The sequence below is a fragment of the Micromesistius poutassou genome, assembly GCF_964030765.1.
Source record: "Micromesistius poutassou genome assembly, chromosome: 11".
NCBI classification, from domain to species: Eukaryota; Metazoa; Chordata; class Actinopteri; order Gadiformes; family Gadidae; genus Micromesistius; species Micromesistius poutassou.
Window position 1 is genome coordinate 9,653,618 of NC_140281.1, and position 17,761 is coordinate 9,671,378.

Here is a 17,761-nt window from a genome sequence, read left to right on the forward strand (position 1 = left end):
GGTGAGACATCTTGTTTCAAAAATACTTTCTTGAACATCACATGGGTTATTATTCACCACAGCTTCCTCAAATCATTGAAACTTGCAAAAAAACCTCATCATACTACTTTGAATGTTCACTCAGACTACGGTTGGCCACCTTTCAGTGTTGGCTTACCCAACATATAGCCTATAATCAGTGATAGCCTGCCTCAGAGGCTATTCGCATCTTAAAGGGGTCCTATTATGCAATGTTGTGGTTAATAATTTAATTTGGGGCTACTTCTAGAACAGGTTCACATGCTTTAATGTTAATAATATACCTTATTGTCGCACTACATTGCTGCACAACTGCTTTCACCCTTTGCCAGAAACACTTGATTTTAGCGTCTGTCTCTTTAAGGGCCCCTCTCCCGAAATTCCAAGTCGGCTATAATTGGTCAGCTGGCCCACTCTGTAAAGATTGGTCACAACACTTTAGCACATGTGTCGGAAAACTTATGTGCCTGAGTTCCGAGCAGCTGTAAACATTGCCGGTAAGGATGGCATTGGTTCAACCGTACCATTTTGAGCCAGGATCTGTACAAGGATAAAAATGCTATTTAACAAACTAAATGGAAGGGGATAACCGAAAAAAGCATTATTCATCTGCCAGCATTTTTATTGGTGTGGTTTTATGTCCAGGTCATTTTAAGATACAAGGTATTTGAACATTTCCATATTGCAACTTTAAGTATAACAATAGATGATATAATAATAATAATAATAATTATATATATATATATAAAGAATAATGTGGCAATTTGTTCAATGTACTAGATTATGTGATTAGAAAGTGAAACTGCAGGCTATAGGTCAGCTGGAAGCCATCAGCCAGCAAGTGGAAGTCCTTCACAGAATGTAGTATCACAGCTTTTATAATTATTATTTATAGTGTTAGTGATTTGTTAAGTTAGTAGTGCTTGCCATAATTAATAACGTAATACAGTAACTACTTTTAAATCCCCACAGATCATCCAAATCCCAAAATAGTACTACCTTTTTAACTTGCAATATTAATACATTAAGAAAATGTATTGTCACAGTCTAATCTTACCAGGAATATGTTCACAAATCTAATAGAAAATAAATAAAATTTACAAATAATGTTGAACATTGAGTTAATGGAAAGTTTAGTAGAAATAAAGGTCACGACAGGAAGCAGAGAACAGTCTGCTTCCAACAGAGTGAGCAGAAAACAACAAATGAAAGTATAAAAAAAAACCACTGTGTGGTTTAATGTGAGTCACACAATCTACAGTTAGTGATGGGTGAAGACACACACACATACGCGCACGCGCGATGGCTCACACTGCAACGCGATGTGGTGCTCTTGTTCATTTCTTTAGGACAAGATAAATGTTTAAGGATGTTGGTCTCACGTCGCAAAGCTCGAAAGGAGGAAGAGGGTACACATGCCGTCGGCTGAATATCACAACATCCTAAAACATCCACCGCGGTAAGTGCTGTTTTACTGCTGCCTCGACTCAGTGTGTTCCTCAATAGTCAACTCGCATTAAGCGTTAGATTTCTGACCATTAAGTAAGATGCTAAATCTCTATCTTTAAGAATTAAAATACTTTACATGGCATATGGAATTGTTGGTGAGTGGGGTGTTATGCAAACGTTTTTAGTGTATTTTTACAACAGGAATCATGGTTGAAGTTTCTTTCAGTTTTCTTCTGTCTTTATTTCCTACTTTTCTTTGTTTCAGCGTTGCTCTTTATTTATTTTCTCTCCGTCCTTTCCTTTCTCTCCACACATCCACCCGGCCACAGTCATGGCTGTCCCGCCGAGCGTCCTCTGCCCCGGTAACAACAACACCCACCACCAACACGACGAGTACCACGTGGTGCTGCTCTCCATCTACACGGTGGTGCTGCTCAGTGGCATCCCGTGCCTAGTGCTCACCGTGCGCGTCCTGCAGTTCGCCAGCCGCTCGCTGACCACCATCGCCGTGCTCAACCTCGTCTTCGCTCATTTCCTCTTCCTGGTCACCCTGCCCTTCCGCATCTACTACTACGCCGTGGGCCAGTGGGCCCTGGGCAGCGGCCTGTGTCGGGCCGTCAGCAGCATGATCCACATCCACCTCTACATGTCCTTCTGCTGCTACGTGGTCATCCTGGGCACGCGGCTCCTGGCCTTCCACAAGCGGACCAACCAGGTGGAGTTCCACCGCCGGACGCACGCGCTCCTCGGCAGCGTGGCCATCTGGGTGGTCGGGGTGGTGGTCGTGCCCTGCGTCGTCTACTTCTGCTACGGCAACGCTGCGCACGGCGGCAACGCCACGCAGACCAGCAACGCCACGCAGACCAGCAACGCCGCGCACGCCACCGCGGAGACGTGCTTCGAGTTCGGCCGCGATATCAAGGCCGGCGCCAAGGCCCTCAACTATGTGGGTAGCTTGGTGATCATCGCCGCGTCAGTGGTGCTGACCGGCCTGCAGGCTCAGGTGCTGCTGCTGCTGTACCGGGAGTACGGGCGCGCCTGCATCGGCCAGCAGGTGTTCGGTGCGCAGCTGAAGAGCCTCTCTTTCATCCTTGTCATGATGGTGTGTTTCGTGCCCTACCACATGTTCCGGCTGTATTACATCTCCAACCTGAGCTGCCAGCACATCAACGAGGTGTTCCTGAGCCTCACCACCCTCAACTGCCTGGACATGCTCACCTTCTTGGGGAAGGGCACGTGGTCGTGGTGCTACAAGTAATCGGCGTTCCGTGTGAGGGGGGTGCTGGGGGTGTGTGTGTGCGTGTGCGTGGTCGTGTGTGTGGGTGTGGGTGAGAGAATAAGAGGGAAAGACAGTTTTGAAAAAAGAGGACATGGCCTGAATTAAGGAAGGAAGACGTTGTTTTCATGAGAGAGAGAGAGAGAGAGAGAGAGAGAGAGAGAGAGAGAGAGAGAGAGAGAGAGAGAGAGAGAGAGAGAGAGAGAGAGAGAGAGAGAGAGAGAGAGAGAGAGAGAGAGAGAGAGAGAGAGAGAGAGAGAGAGAGAGAGAGAGAGAGATTTGTGTCTCCTCTGTATTCTCTAAAACAGTGTTTTACCCAACCGGTGTGCTGTAACATTGGTTGGAGTTGCTTTATATTGATTAATCATTCCACATGATGTAAGTCGCAAACTTGCTCCATTTCAAGACTTATTTGAGAACCAATTCAAAGACCTGTCCGATTTTGAGGAACCTCAACGTGACATGTGAAACATTGTACGCATTTCTAATAGTCAAGTGTACTGTCGATGGTAATAATGTGTGTTTTCATTTTTTCATAATCATGCCCTGCAACTTTGGTGTGCCTCAGCCCCATAAAGTTTGGGAACCACTTTGCTAAGACTGTTAACAAGCACTGATGATTGCTGGTCGGGTCTATGCTATGGGTGGATGACTCTGCAACACACCATGCAGCCTGGGTGTGTGTAGTGTTCTGAGTAATGATCCATTACTCAGGAATGATTTATCCCTTTCTGGACTCAGTGAGTTTGTTCTGTTGAAATGTGTTTCATTGTTAGATGAGACGGTGAAGAATGCTAAGTGAGTTTGAAAACTAAAAATAAAAACATCAAAGCTAATCCTCTGTGTTTGCAATCACTTAAATGAATGTGTTGTGTACATAGTTTGTGTGATTGCAACAGAAAAGTTAATTAGAAAAATGTAATGTTAGAAATTTGTACTATTTCACCCCTTATTTTGTGAAACATTACCTCAAGCCCCTTGAATGGTTTACCTTTTGCTCTTTGTTGGTCGCTGGAGACACACACACACACACACACACACACACACACACACACACACACACACACACACACACACACACACACACACACACACACACACACACACCCAACACAGATGCACGAAATATGTAAGCCCACACCTGTGGTGATTTTCTTTTTCCTTTTGGCCTGCGAGTGTTTCTTTTTTATGGCCCAGGGTTACTGTTTAACCTCCCCGCCCTGCTCTGCGTTTGTTTAGTAAATCGATCCGATGACAGCCACCAACGCGCTGTCCGTTGTGACTTACAAGCCCCGAACCCTTTCGCTTCTGGCCGGGCTCCTAATCTCGCCGCAGGCTATACCCCTTTACCCTGTCACTACCAAACTCATGTGTCTCTGACACTCACGCTTTCTCCAGAACTACCAGAGAGACCATTTGGGATAAATGCACATCAGAAACAGAAGGAGGAGACCAACAGGTGAGCAGAAACACACTCTCACACACACCGACACCGTCACCACTGCTCCGAAGCTGTAGGAGCTGGGCAGAAAGTGACACACAGTGTTAAGTTATGATGTAGCACCTACTTTCTGAAGACTGTTTGAAGGGATTGTGTTTCTGGGTTTGTTTCGTTACGCATAGAGCACTCTGTGTTTACCTGCTAGCCAAGATTTTTGGGTCAGCGACCTGGCAGAATCACATGGTTTTGTACCATGGTGGCTGGTGCTATGGAGCTGCAGTCACCATACACATTATGTGTGCGTGTGTGTAGTATGGTCTAAGTCTCTAAACTAAATGGGCTTGCGGTCCTATTAGGAGACAGGAAACACTGTTGTGTGTGTGTGTGTGTGTGTGTGTGTGTGTGTGTGTGTGTGTGTGTGTGTGTGTGGTCTAAGTCTCTAAACAAAATGGGCTTGCAGTCCTATTGGGAGACAGGAAACACTGTTGTGGGTGTGGGGGGGGGGGGAGGATTTCTTGGTTTGGTGAGTTTTTTTTATCTTTGTTTAAAAAGGAAGCAGATAAGATACACTCAATTTGTCCGCATTAGCTCGCTGTATAGTTCACACAATCAACCATGAGTCCGTTAGCAGCCTACCGTTGCGGCGTTGAATCTATACGCTGCAGAGTTCAGTGCGGAAGCAAAATAACTGAGCAGGACTGTAGATTTAGTAGAGTCATTTTTAAGAAGATGTATTCAAGCCCATGGTGTTCTGCGACACGCCACCTTCAAATAAACACGGCGCCTCTAACAAAAGAGTACGAAAAGCAGTACAAATACTTCCAATAATAAATGGGGCACATTCAAGTTTGGGCTTGGGTCCGCCCTGGGAAGGTTTTCAAATGGTCGTTGACACAACATGACTGTGAGGTATATCATTTTTGTTTTCACAAGGTGAGACTCCATCAGACCATTATAAATCATTGTTGGCCAAGGTGCCACAGTATCTATTGCGTTGTAAAGCATTTAAGTGCCTGGCTGTCAGACACCGAATTAGAGCATGAGGAGGCTGTCGTGGAAATACAGGAAATATAATACACTGGATTGAAAATGGATCAAAGTGTATCATAGTGAAAAGTGAAAGCAACAGTTGAACCTCGCATGGGAAAAAAACATGAACTTGTGGGGGGGAGGGGGAGAGAGCCTCCGATGGGGTGGATGTTGATGATCACTGTGACTATTAAAGGCGTTAATCTAAATAGTGGAGACAATATCATGGTGGATGCACACGGAACTAGACGTTAAGTCTCTGGTTTTTATGACCCACAGAAAGCTTTCGGTTGCCGGGCAGAGCTGTCGACCTAGCAAATAATGAGTGTTTAGACACTCTTACAGTACGATGAAGGAAAACTATATATGGAAGGAGTCCATATATTATCTATGGGAGACAGTCAGATCTTTTTCTAATCATTACACAATTTCTCAATGCACAATTTCTCCAAGAGGAAAAACATGTTAATGCATAATGAGATTATGAAAGTGAAAACATGTGTTTGACTTTTTATTTTTTTTTAAAGCCATTCATGTATCCATGTGTTACAGTCTAGTTTCAGTTTGTCTACCTGGTTACAGAGTTACATCTGCAAAGACGGAACTCATATCTTTGATAAGTGTGCTCATTTATCTTGGGTTCTGTAGACCAGGGTCTGGTTAGGTATTGTCCTGTAAAGCCAGAGGGATTGCTACAGTCGTGTTTGCCAACTCTCCTTAACGACACTCATGCTTGTATGTGTCAAGAAGACATTTGAACAGAGCTCCTCCATCGCTGTGTAACTGATGATCCGGAGTGCTTGACCTCTGTGATTGGTTAAAGAGTAATCTCTCTCTATTATCTCTCTCTGTGTCACTCTCCCTCCCCTCTCACTCTGCCCCACATGAAATCGTAAAGTTTTCATAAAAACGTATCCTTGCCCATTGTTCTCTTTGTCTTTCTGGCTGTCGCTCGCTCTCTCTGTCTCTGTCTCTGTCTCTCTCTCTGTCTCTCTCTCCCTCTCTGTCTTCAACTTTCTCACAGTTGCAAGCATGTAAGCACACACACACACACACACACACACACACACACACACACACACACACACACACACACACACACACACACACACACACACACACACACACACTTCCCCATTTTGCAATGTTTTCCTGCTTTTCTCTTTAGAAGTTTGAAGGCCTCTTGTAACACACATACGCACACACGCACACACACAGATCTCTGGGGCCTCTCTCAGCCCATGCCTGTATGTTATGATCAAACTCTCCCAGTCGTCACCCTCTCATAGGTAATAATGTCAAGACAACTTGACCACTGCACTACGGCTGGCTGGATTACAAACTGTTACCTTTATGCCTTGCAAATATTTATTTTGTTCATGACTTGTCAATCCCAGCCCAATTGTTTAAGTGATTCAGATTGATTGAATCTGGTTGAATTGACATTTTGGGAACACAACTCTTTAAACTCTTTAAAGGAGGGGTTGAGTGCATCAATTTATGATAGTACTTTCTTTTTGTCAACAGAGGACATGCCTGATACCTGGTTATAGTTAAAGAAGAAAGGGAGGTTCATGAAGTTAACTGATATCCTCCACTTTTGGAGAAGATTAATGCAAAAGCTTGCAATGTAAATCACAGCAGAAACAATTCTGTTTGTTTGTCTTTATAGGGCCCATTGTCAAACGTAACAAGCGACATAAGGCCTTGTGCAACTGAATGGATTACCAAATACAATTGATAATTACATGGCTTTGAATTGAATGATCCAAAATGTATAACATTTCAACAACTCAATTCAATTCTAAAACGGATGAATTGATCAAAAATGCAAATTACCCTCACCAATCGCCTTTAAGTCGTATAAAGTATCTTAAATCTGAAGGGCCGTTAACGGGACGTTCTCAGGATGAGTGACAAATCAGTCAAGCCATTTATAGGGTTTGATGTGCTGTGATGTAATGTGTTTGCAGAAGATGTATCAGCAGTTTCCAACTCCTTCCACTACAACGGTGGGGCGGGGCTCTATTACCCAGTTATGATTAGATTAGGAGGCAACGACTCACACACACACACACACACACACACACACACACACACACACACACACACACACACACACACACACACACACACACACACACAAACTTAAACAAAACACACACACACACGCACACATACAATTTTACATGCAGATACACACGCACACACACACGCACACACACACACACACACACGCACGCACGCACGCACGCACGCACGCACGCACACACACACACACACTATGATAACATTCAGTGTGTGTTATGCTTCATTATCTGATTTCCAGAGTGGCATAAAAAAAGGTATATCTTCAATTTAATCTGTCCATCCCGGTGAGAGGTGAGAAGGCTCCCGTCTTGGCTCCGCCCCCCCACACTCCATGCCGCCTCTTGGACCAATAAGAAGAGGTTGTCAACCCTGTATACCTGGGATCCCTCTCTGTACATTGCCATGTCCTTAAGGAGCACTTGACTGAGAGAATAGGATCACAGGTAGGGAGCGGAGAATCTAAGAGAGGGAGAACCGAAACAAGATCAACAAAGAGGGAAAAAAGGTCAGAGGTTAGGAAGTAGAAAAGAGGGAGAGAACTCAACTTGGAAAGATCCAACAAACATCCAGAGTTTTGTCAGGAGAGAGAGAGAGAGAGAGAAAGAGAGAGAGAGATTGTAAAGGAATGAAGTACTTCGCCGGTACTCCGAGTAAATCTCTGTTAGAAATGGAAGTAGCCAACTACTGTGAAGGCCTGGATCCATCCTTCAACACGTTGGGCTTTGAGAGCACAGAGGTCCTGTATGGTGGAGGCGGTAAGTAGCAGAGCACACACACACACACACACACACACACACACACACACACACACACACACACACACACACACACACACACACAGTGCTCAAGTAAGGAAGATTATGTGAACGATGATGATGATGGTTTATTAACAGTTTGATGACGCTTGTACGATTTTGGGCAGTATAATGATTTACGTGTGATGGACTACTTCAATTATTCCAATGTAGTATGTGTGATTCAGTAGTTTCAACATAATTGAAATGTGAAGAGGTATAAGCATGTATAACTCTGAATACAAATATTTATGATGAAGTATTCCCAATAATAAAGTATGTCTGATAGGGCTGTAGTGCTAAAAGTATTATGATGATGTATTGGCAGTATAATGAAGCATAAGTCATAACGTGTGGGTTTCTTTCCCCACTGAGAGGATTACACTACCAATATATAATACTTCTACTCACAGCAATTAGCACTGACAGATAACACACACGCATAGATGATAAAACACTCACAGATGATAACCCACTCCTGATAAAAGGATGGAAGATTGAAACATGCTCAAAATAACAATCATTTACAAAAAAAAAAGAAAATGTTAGATTTCTCGGTCTGCCGAGGATCTGCCGAGGATCCTCCACAGAAAATGACCAATAGAATATAATGTGTTTTTGTGTGTTTTTTTGGCATACTTCCATCATTTTCTTTTCATGAAACAGTGATTGCATGCGTCTCGTGGCCTTTATGGCCAAACATAACTTTATGGACTGTAGCGTTGATTTGTTAAGATACTGTTTCCATGGCGATTAACAATAAATCAACCCTCAACAAGTCAAGATGTGTGTCGTTTGGGCAGGGAGGAGATCCCTGCATCTTTGGAGCAGTAAATGGCTATTTACTGTAGCAACGGCACCCCAGTGCTTTTAACAATGTGATAGAAAACTAGTCAAACATTCACAGATTTATTTCCTGGCACTGTCTGTGGAGGATGAGGGGAGGGAGTGGCATTTATGGCAACTAAGGAATGATACCAGGACAGAATTGTTCCGAAGATATCCCCCTCAAACGCACACCCGTACACCCAGGCCTCAGGTGGATAACCAATCAAGTAACGCCTTCCCACAATTCTGATAATATATGAAACGTTTTTCCATTTTCTGTTTTTTATATTTTAGTTTTATTTGATAGAAACAGATACAGATACACAGATACAGATGCATTGAACAGATACAGAGTACATAGGCACAACAGAGAACCACTATCTGACGAAAGTATCATAGTGTACAAGATATTAATAGAACACACACTTAGCAGCAATGTAGCAGCAGAAAACCAGACACGAGAACAAGTTTGTTCCTGAATTAAACAGGATCTGGTAACTTTCTGAAAGGGGTCAGATTTGCGGCAAATTTCAATTGATCAGTTGGCCATGTCTTTGTCCTTTCACAGAGAAAGATGTTCCTCAGAATCAAACTTTACAGTTTCCACTTGAAGCTTACCTGCTCCAGCTCTGTAGTCAATTGATGTATTTACAGAGAATCTGAGGAGCAGGTCCATTTAAGCATTTAAACTCAAGCTTTTCATGTTGAAATTAAATGAAATATGCAATACAATAAAAAAAAAACCCTCAAACATTTAAGGTCCGATTTAAGGTTCATAATTCCGCACCGTTGAAGGTTGAGCCTTTGTGTCTTTTGTCAGGCCAACCATGATAACACATATACAACCCTCAACTGATTTATTAGGATTGATAAAGTGATTTAACTTTTGACATGGAATAACCCAGGCGACAGGGTTAAATAACAATCCGGTTTACCCGTAGTGTAAACCGGATTGTTATACCCGTAGTGTTAAGTGTTACACATCCTCAACCTACAACCTACTTTCCGATTTTGGGTGATAAAACACCCTTGGAGTTGAGGCACTTGGAGTTATACACTCAGATGGCCAGTCAAGCCAAGTCGAGAGAGATAAGGGTCGGATGTGTGGAATGAGAGATGGTATTGTATCAGGAGAACAATGAGACCACATAGGTGGACCTGTGTTGTCCGAGCACAATCACAATGTAATATTAATCTTGTGCACTTCGTCAAATCAACAGCCACAGTTGTTACAGAAGCAACTATAAGGGAATCATTTCATTTACATGAGGCTATGTTCTGTACATGTGCCTGGCATGTGCAACAGTAGAAGCATTGATCTACAACGTTACGTTTTTTCTCTCTGCTGTGATCTATGCATCCCTGTAAACGAGGGCCCACCTGTTTTTCTCAGGTCCATTTAATACAGGTTGATTAAATTAACAAAGAATGAATAAATATATCTATCACCCAACAACCGAAAAGCAAATGGCTTTTCATGTAGGCATAGTAGCCTGGTAGGCGAGACACCTACCCCTCCTACCCCTCTCAGTATCTGAATTCCCTTGTAACGGCACTACGGACAAACACCTTCTGCTAAACCAAGCTACGCTTTAGCGGACGCTAAATGAAATGCAAAAACATGATTTTCTTCTTCATGTGTGTGGCAGAAAGTATGCCAGCCGAACCGTGCCTGGCCGGGCCTGACGGGCTGAACCCCAACTGTGCCATCTGTGGGGACAGGGCGACCGGGAAGCACTACGGGGCGTCCAGCTGTGACGGCTGCAAGGGCTTCTTCAGACGCTCCATACGCAAGAGCCACGTGTATACGTGCAGGTAAACAGACACACGCACACACACACACACACACACACATGCACAAACACAAGCAAAATGCACACACACGCACAAGCACACACACACACACACACACACACACACACACACACACACACACACACACACACACACACACACACACACACACGCATCCGTACAAACACACACAAAAATGCATGCACAAATAAACACACACTTGTACGTACAAACACACTCAAAAACGCATGCAGAAACACACAAACTCGCATACGGACAAACACACCCAAAAACGCATGCACAAACACACACACCTTCACACGCACACACACACACACACACACACACACACACACACACACACACACACACACACACACACACACACACACACACACACACACACAGACACACACACACACGTTGAATGCAAATCTCAACACACTCCGAAACAATTGAAAAGCGCTTCCCAACAGATCCCAGATCCAAGGAGAGTCTCCCATTTACATTTAGCAGCCTCTTTATCAAATAAACAAAGGCAAAGAACACCTATACAAATGTTCCCTGTTTATGGTTGCAGAAGATAGGATGAAAGATGACAACTTTAATGACGAGAATGCATGGCTGCTGGCTTCATGCAAAGCAACACTCCCTTATCCCTGAGCCCCACAGACTGACTGCATAGGGTTTTCTAGGCGTCATGCCATGTTGTGTTATCTTGTGCTATTCTATATCCTGCAATGATATGTTGTGTTGTGTTTTATCATACTATGTTTTGTTATGCTATGCTATGCTAAATGTGTGTGTGTGTGTGTGTGTGTGTGTGACTGTTATGTGTATGTCCAGGTTCAGTAGACAGTGTATTGTGGACAAGGACAAGAGAAACCAGTGTCGCTTCTGCAGACTCAACAAGTGCTTCAATGCCGGCATGAAGAAAGAAGGTACAAGAATAAATACCATTTAATTCAGCTAAATGAACCCTCCCACACACACTTCTTGTTGGAAGCAAAGACGATTCCTTCTTGCAAAATATGCAAGGCAGCAAAGTGAACCATCCACTATCAGCATGATGGAAAGCCAGGTTTAAGATGGCTGAAAGGGGGGAAGCTATAAAATAGCTAATAATTACTGTGTGCGTTCCAGCAAGTGTGTATAAAGATGGGTGGGTTCATGTGTGTGTGTGTGTGTGTGTGTGTGTGTGTGTGTGTGTGTGTATTTGTGTGTTTATGATAGGTATAACCTTGCAGTGGAGATTTTATGACACCCAATCATGTGCTATCCTGATATGTTGTTCTCGCTTGCGATTGGTTAACGTTTGACTTCCCTGGCTGTTCTCAGGCAGTTTATCGGAGACGCAGGTATACCTGCGAGTTAGTGGAAAAGCAACCAGAGTTCATCTTGAGCTCTTGGTTTCTGTCAATCAGGGGATTGTTATTATATGTTGTCTATTATATCTTATAGTCTATATTGTATATTGTATGTCAAGACAATGGTTAAAGCTTGCTTGAAGCGCTCACACAAATAACTACTGAATAAATAAAAATTGAATCATCTAAAAGGTATCAACATATGTTATTTAAATCTTTAACTTGCTTTTCAAATCTTATTTATCATAAATTTTTCTGCCGCAAAACCTATTTTTTAATGGGGAGGCGTCTTTCTGTTTCTCTGTCTCTCTGTCTCTCTGTCTTCCTCTCACCCTCTCTCTGTCTCTCTGTCTTCCTCTCTCCCTCTCGCTGTCTCCCTCTGTGTCTTGTGAACACGGTTGTGAACACACAAGTGAACACGGTTCTATTGTGTCTTATTGCAGCTGTCCAGAACGAGAGGGACCGAATCAGCTCCCGCAAAAGCCTACCAGACGCCCACGACCTGCCCCCCATCACAGTCCTGGCCCAGGCAGAGTCCCTGTCCCAACAAGTAAGGAGAACGCCCCCCCCCTTTTAGAGTGAGTGTGCATCTGTACGTGTGTGTAGAAACTAATTCAAACGACACACATACATACGAACAATCACACACAAACAACCACACACACACACACACACACACACACACTTGTGAGTATATTATCTGCAGCAGCAAATAATAAACTAGTTGTTCTTTATGTGTGTCTGCGTGTGTGAGGCATCATCATAAAGACCTGTGTGTATGTGTTTTATGTGTGTATGTGTGTGTGTTTGTGTACTTTGTGTACATACTGCTGATAACATTTGCGTGTCTATCAGGTTTTAGTTGAGCTGCTCAGAAGAAACACGTGTGAACGCCTCTCTCTCTCTCTCTCTCTCTCTCTCTCTCTCTCTCTCTCTCTCTCTCTCTCTCTCTCTCCAGATCACCACTCCTGTCGGCCTATCGGAGGCGGCGGAGCAGCGGCCGGCCAGCATGGGAGATGTGTGTGACTCCATGAAGCAACAGCTGCTGGTGCTCGTGGAATGGGCCAAGTACATCCCGGCCTTCGGAGAGCTCCCTCTGGACGACCAGGTGAGCAAGAAAGTAACCGATCATCGATCAGTCGATCAAATGGTATTTTCAGAGCACTTTAAAAAAAAAAATTGGTGCAAAACTGCAATACAAAGTAGGGCTGGGCGAGGATTCAATGTTATGGTTTGTCGTCTTTGCGTTTGTATCATCATGAAATGACGATATCGACTCATCGTGATGCACAGTAAATGAATGACTTATGAAGTGGAGATATTCCCTTTAAATTGGTAAAATATGAGGTTTGAAACATTTGAGCCAAAGAAAAAATACAGTAGTATGTAATGTTCACAAATATGAATACATTTCCATACACTTCTATGTAATGACTCTCAGTTAGACTAGAATGGTATTTGAATTGATATACATATTGTGATATTCATCGATATTGTGTAAAGTTCCCCATGATTATCGTGAAAATACATTTTTCCAGTTTGCCTTAATAATCAATTTAACATAACCATTTGTTTAACAAGGGAAACAACAGAACGACTAGTACAAGAAATAAAAAGAGTTTCAAATAACAATAAACTATATGCTGGAATCCCAGAGGGTCATTTGAGAGGTAGATTAAATTGAAAAGATTACACAACTTGATTAAAAGAAGGCTAAACCTTAAAGATATGGCCACTCCTGATTCTGGCTGCTGATAGGGATGGGTTCTGTTATCACTGCAGTACACAAGAAAGTCCCAATTATCACGCTGATAATTGACTTGGGAAAGACGACACATTGTCGCCTGTTTACGAGATAGAGAGGGAGATAAGCAAGACCTTTCTTTATAGCAGGTCAAGTGAAAGAGCAAGATAAGTGGCACTTGTTTGGCTGCTTTTATAGTTTGCTGCTTCTTTTTTCGCACTGGGAACATTACTACCGGAGTCGATGGTGGAAATGATAAGACTGCGGATGAGGATGCGTTCCCTTGTTTGTGTCCTTTGTGTGAAGCACAATTAAAAGGGCTTTCATTGTGTTTGTCTCCAGGTGAGCCTGCTGAGGGCACATGCAGGTGAACACCTCTTACTGGGGTTGGCCAAGAGGTCAATGCCTTATAAGGACTTCCTGCTTCTAGGTGAGCATTTCCAAAACGATATTATATAACTGTATTATATAACTGTATAACTGTATAATTCCATAATGATATTCCATTATATTACACACCCACTCATTCACACCCGTGTTGCCACACACATCCACATGTGTTTGTGTGTGTGTGTGTGTGTAAGTACACAGCACACACTTGAGTCACTCCACTCCATCTCCTCGGTGTCACCAGGCAACGGCAGTGTGATCCAGAGGAACGGCCCGGAACCCGAGCTCTCCCGGGTGACTCTGCGCGTGCTGGACGAGTTGGTCCAGCCCTTCCAGGACATTCAGATCGATGACAACGAGTACGCCGCGCTCAAAGCCATCGTCTTCTTCGACCCAGGTGGCGATAAACATAACGCATCGTGGGCTGTGTACGATGACGGTTACTGTTACTGTTTTGCGACATGGAGTATAAGACTGTAGCGTGATAAAGTCGTCTTTAAAAAAACCACATTCGACATTCAGTCTAATGTTAAGATTGTTTGATGTTTTGACGTTTCTGGCAACAATTGGAGAATTGGTGAATTGTTCATCAATTATTGACTTGAAGAACCAGACTTTTCTTTTAAGTGTGCTGTGTCAAAAACATAGAAGGACTGCCCTGTGTGTGCACATGCTTTAGAATGATGATTCACACCTTGAATGATGGAAGATGTTATGTTGATTTAAAAAATTGTTTTGTTCAACTGTAGGCCTATGTTGTTTGCATAACATTTAACCTAGCGACTTAAAGTATGAAATACGCTACTTATCATTTAAGAAAATGACCGTAGGTCCATGGCAAACCAAATTCAACCCATTGGATTAATGGGCTCATAAAGCGTTGGGGCCTATTTAAACGTTTCATTTGCTATAACCTATCATCGACACAATTTATACTTATGTATCACACAATATATGCTTCCTTCCTTCCAAAACATTCCCCTAGTTTGACCGGGTTGGTGTTACTCCATTAGACCAAGTAATATCCATAGCTCATCAAAAACTTATCTCAAAAATGTATCTTATTTCTCCCATGATGCACCTCTCCCAGATGCCAAGGCGTTGAGGAATTCGTCCAAAATCAAAGCCATGCGTCTCCAGGTAATCATTGTGCTCCTACACTTATTAGACATCAGTTAGTTATTAGTAAGAGCGAGAAGCATTCATCAATGTGTCTTGTGCCTTGCTGATGAGGCTGCTTCTCCTTCTATTTTGTGATGATTGTGTTAAAACGTGGTTACTTTTTGTTAAAAGTCAATGAATATGTACCCAAATCCAGCCATGTGTTTCAATGTCTAACTACTTCCATCGCCGATTAGGGCTGTGTGTGTGTGTGTGTGTGTGTGTGTGTGTGTGTGTGTGTGTGTGAATGTGTGCTAGTGCATGCATGTGTGCATGCATGCTTGTGTCCGTCACGTCGCAGTGCAGTGCTTGGGTGTGTGTCTGTGCATGGTGTGCACATGCATACATACCCGCATGTGCGTGCATCTGCACAAAGCACGCGTGAGGTGCACACATATCTTACAGTGCATGTATGCTCCACTCGTAAACGTGCACATCCATCCCCACCGTCCCCGTCCCCGGTCTCTACACACCCCACCCCCAGGTCCAGATGAGCCTGGAGGACTACATCAACGACCGGCAGTACGACTCCCGGGGTCGCTTCGGGGAGCTGCTGCTGCTGCTGCCCACGCTGCAGAGCATCACCTGGCAGATGATCGAGCAGCTCCAGTTCATCAAGCTGTGCGGCCTGGCCAAGATCGACAACCTGCTGCTGGAGATGCTGCTGGGAGGTGGGTGAGGTGGCGCCCTTAACCCTGCCCCCCCCCCCCCCCCCCCCCCCCCCCTTGGGGGGACAGGGTAAAGGCTCAGTTATGGTCCCACGTTGACGCAACGCACTGACCATGCAGACGCTTCGACAGTCGCAGTCGTGAACCTGTTTTGGTTTTGCATCGGGTTTTAGTGAGCGGACCAATCACAGCCCTTGCTGCTGCGTTGCCTCTACGCAAGGGGAACATTTTTGGGAGGCGCACGTTAGGCCCTTGCGGTTGACACAAAGAGGGTCCGCAAGGACGTAACGGGTCCGTAACCCCCCCTTGCGTTGCGTCGACGTGGAACCATAATTAGACCTTTAACGTTAGCAAGGTGGAGAGGGTGATGAGAAGACTGTACTGCGTGTTTTGGGGTGTTTCTTAGAGGCACTGAGAAACACCCCCAACTTGAAAACTTAAAAATAAGTAGCAGAAGTGGTACCAGCCACGGATGATTCTGGCGCAAGAATGCTGTGCAAATGACGTGTGTGTGTGTGTCCCCAGGTCTGATGGCAGAGCAGGCCCACCTGCACCACCCGGCCCAAGCCCAGCTGGCCCAGGACCCCGTGACGGGCCACACACTGGTCATCAGCGCCACCCCCGTCACACACATCCAGCACATAGGTGAGAACCACAGCCAGCGCACAACATTTATAAAGGACGTTAATGTGGAATGTGTGGTGCGTGTGTGTGTGTGCATGTTTTTTGCACGTGCACACACACTCACACACTCACACACACACACACACACACACGCACGCACGCAAACTCACACACACACATATGCTCTCTCTCTCACACACACACACACACACACACACACATTCACACACATTTCAGGGCTCAAATTGATTTGCTAGCAACACCCAAAGCAAACAGAGTGCAAAAATCCCCACTCTCTTTCTTGTATCTATCTGCCTGTCTGTCTTTCTTTATTGCACATGTGTCTGTCTTTCTCCCCTGTCTTTATCTCTCTCTCTCTCTTTCCCTCTCACACTCTTTCTCTCTCTCTCACTCTCTCTTAGTGTCTCCGGAGACCCCCATTCCTTCCCCCCCACAGGGAGCCACCGCCGCTGAGGTGTTCAAACATTTCCCACAATCCCTTGCTCCTTCAGGGAGCCCCCCCCCCTCCCTGGAGGCCCGTCGCTGACCGTTCTACCTTGGGCTCCGTGCAGCCACACTGCCACGCCGGACTCGGTTCCAAACAACAACTGTGTACATAATAGAAAAGAAGAAAAAAAAGATTGAGGTTTATTTAATTTTTTCGCAAAAAACATTCATGTATGAATTGGTGTGTATATAAAGTTTGGAGACTTTGGGCGAAAGAATGCCGATGCCACTGAGTTTCTTGTTAACTGGCTGTAAAATGTTATGGCTGCCCAAGTCGAAATAATTTATGGTTATTGAGCTTGCTTTTCCCACTCCCTGCCAGCTTCATTGGTTTAGCAACGACTTCTTACATATGTCAATATTTAGAGGCCTGACCTGAAAAAACGTACCATAATAGATTACAGAATCTAGCTCATTGGCTCTGTGCTGTTCATAGTTTCATTTGGTTATTTCTATTTTGTGATTAAGTAATGGTTTTTGCTATAGTTCAAGTATGGAAAGGCCAATTGTATAAAGTGTTTCCATCGTTTTCTCGGTTATTTTATGAATGAATGATGTGTAAAAGGTATAATGTAATTGC

At 44.1% G+C, this 17,761-nt stretch overlaps 2 protein-coding genes across 4 annotated transcripts; both read left to right on the forward strand.

The window, feature by feature from the left end:
* Nucleotides 1-1,347: 1,347 nt before the first annotated feature.
* gpr141 (G protein-coupled receptor 141) lies at nt 1,348-3,547 on the forward strand. 2 transcript variants are annotated; one of them, XM_084475395.1, is made up of 2 exons: nt 1,348-1,477; nt 1,733-3,547. In XM_084475395.1, exon 2 carries the CDS (start codon nt 1,799-1,801, stop codon nt 2,723-2,725), a length of 927 nt encoding a protein of 308 aa, XP_084331521.1. In that variant the 5' UTR covers nt 1,348-1,477; nt 1,733-1,798; the 3' UTR covers nt 2,726-3,547. The 2 variants fall into 2 exon arrangements, with proteins under 2 accessions (XP_084331521.1, XP_084331520.1); XM_084475394.1 differs by having other exon boundaries at nt 1,351-1,477; nt 1,797-3,547.
* A 502-nt stretch (nt 3,548-4,049) lies between these two features.
* hnf4g (hepatocyte nuclear factor 4, gamma) lies at nt 4,050-17,290 on the forward strand. Of its 2 annotated transcripts, none has more exons than XM_084475528.1 (11): nt 4,050-4,202; nt 10,576-10,741; nt 11,567-11,661; nt 12,531-12,637; nt 13,046-13,195; nt 14,174-14,261; nt 14,466-14,618; nt 15,312-15,361; nt 15,867-16,053; nt 16,576-16,695; nt 17,097-17,290. In XM_084475528.1, the coding sequence occupies exons 1-11, from the start codon at nt 4,169-4,171 to the stop codon at nt 17,219-17,221; spliced, it is 1,275 nt and encodes a 424-aa protein (XP_084331654.1). In that variant the 5' UTR covers nt 4,050-4,168; the 3' UTR covers nt 17,222-17,290. The 2 variants fall into 2 exon arrangements, with proteins under 2 accessions (XP_084331654.1, XP_084331655.1); XM_084475529.1 differs by lacking the exon at nt 4,050-4,202 and adding an exon at nt 6,331-8,059.
* Nucleotides 17,291-17,761: the final 471 nt, after the last annotated feature.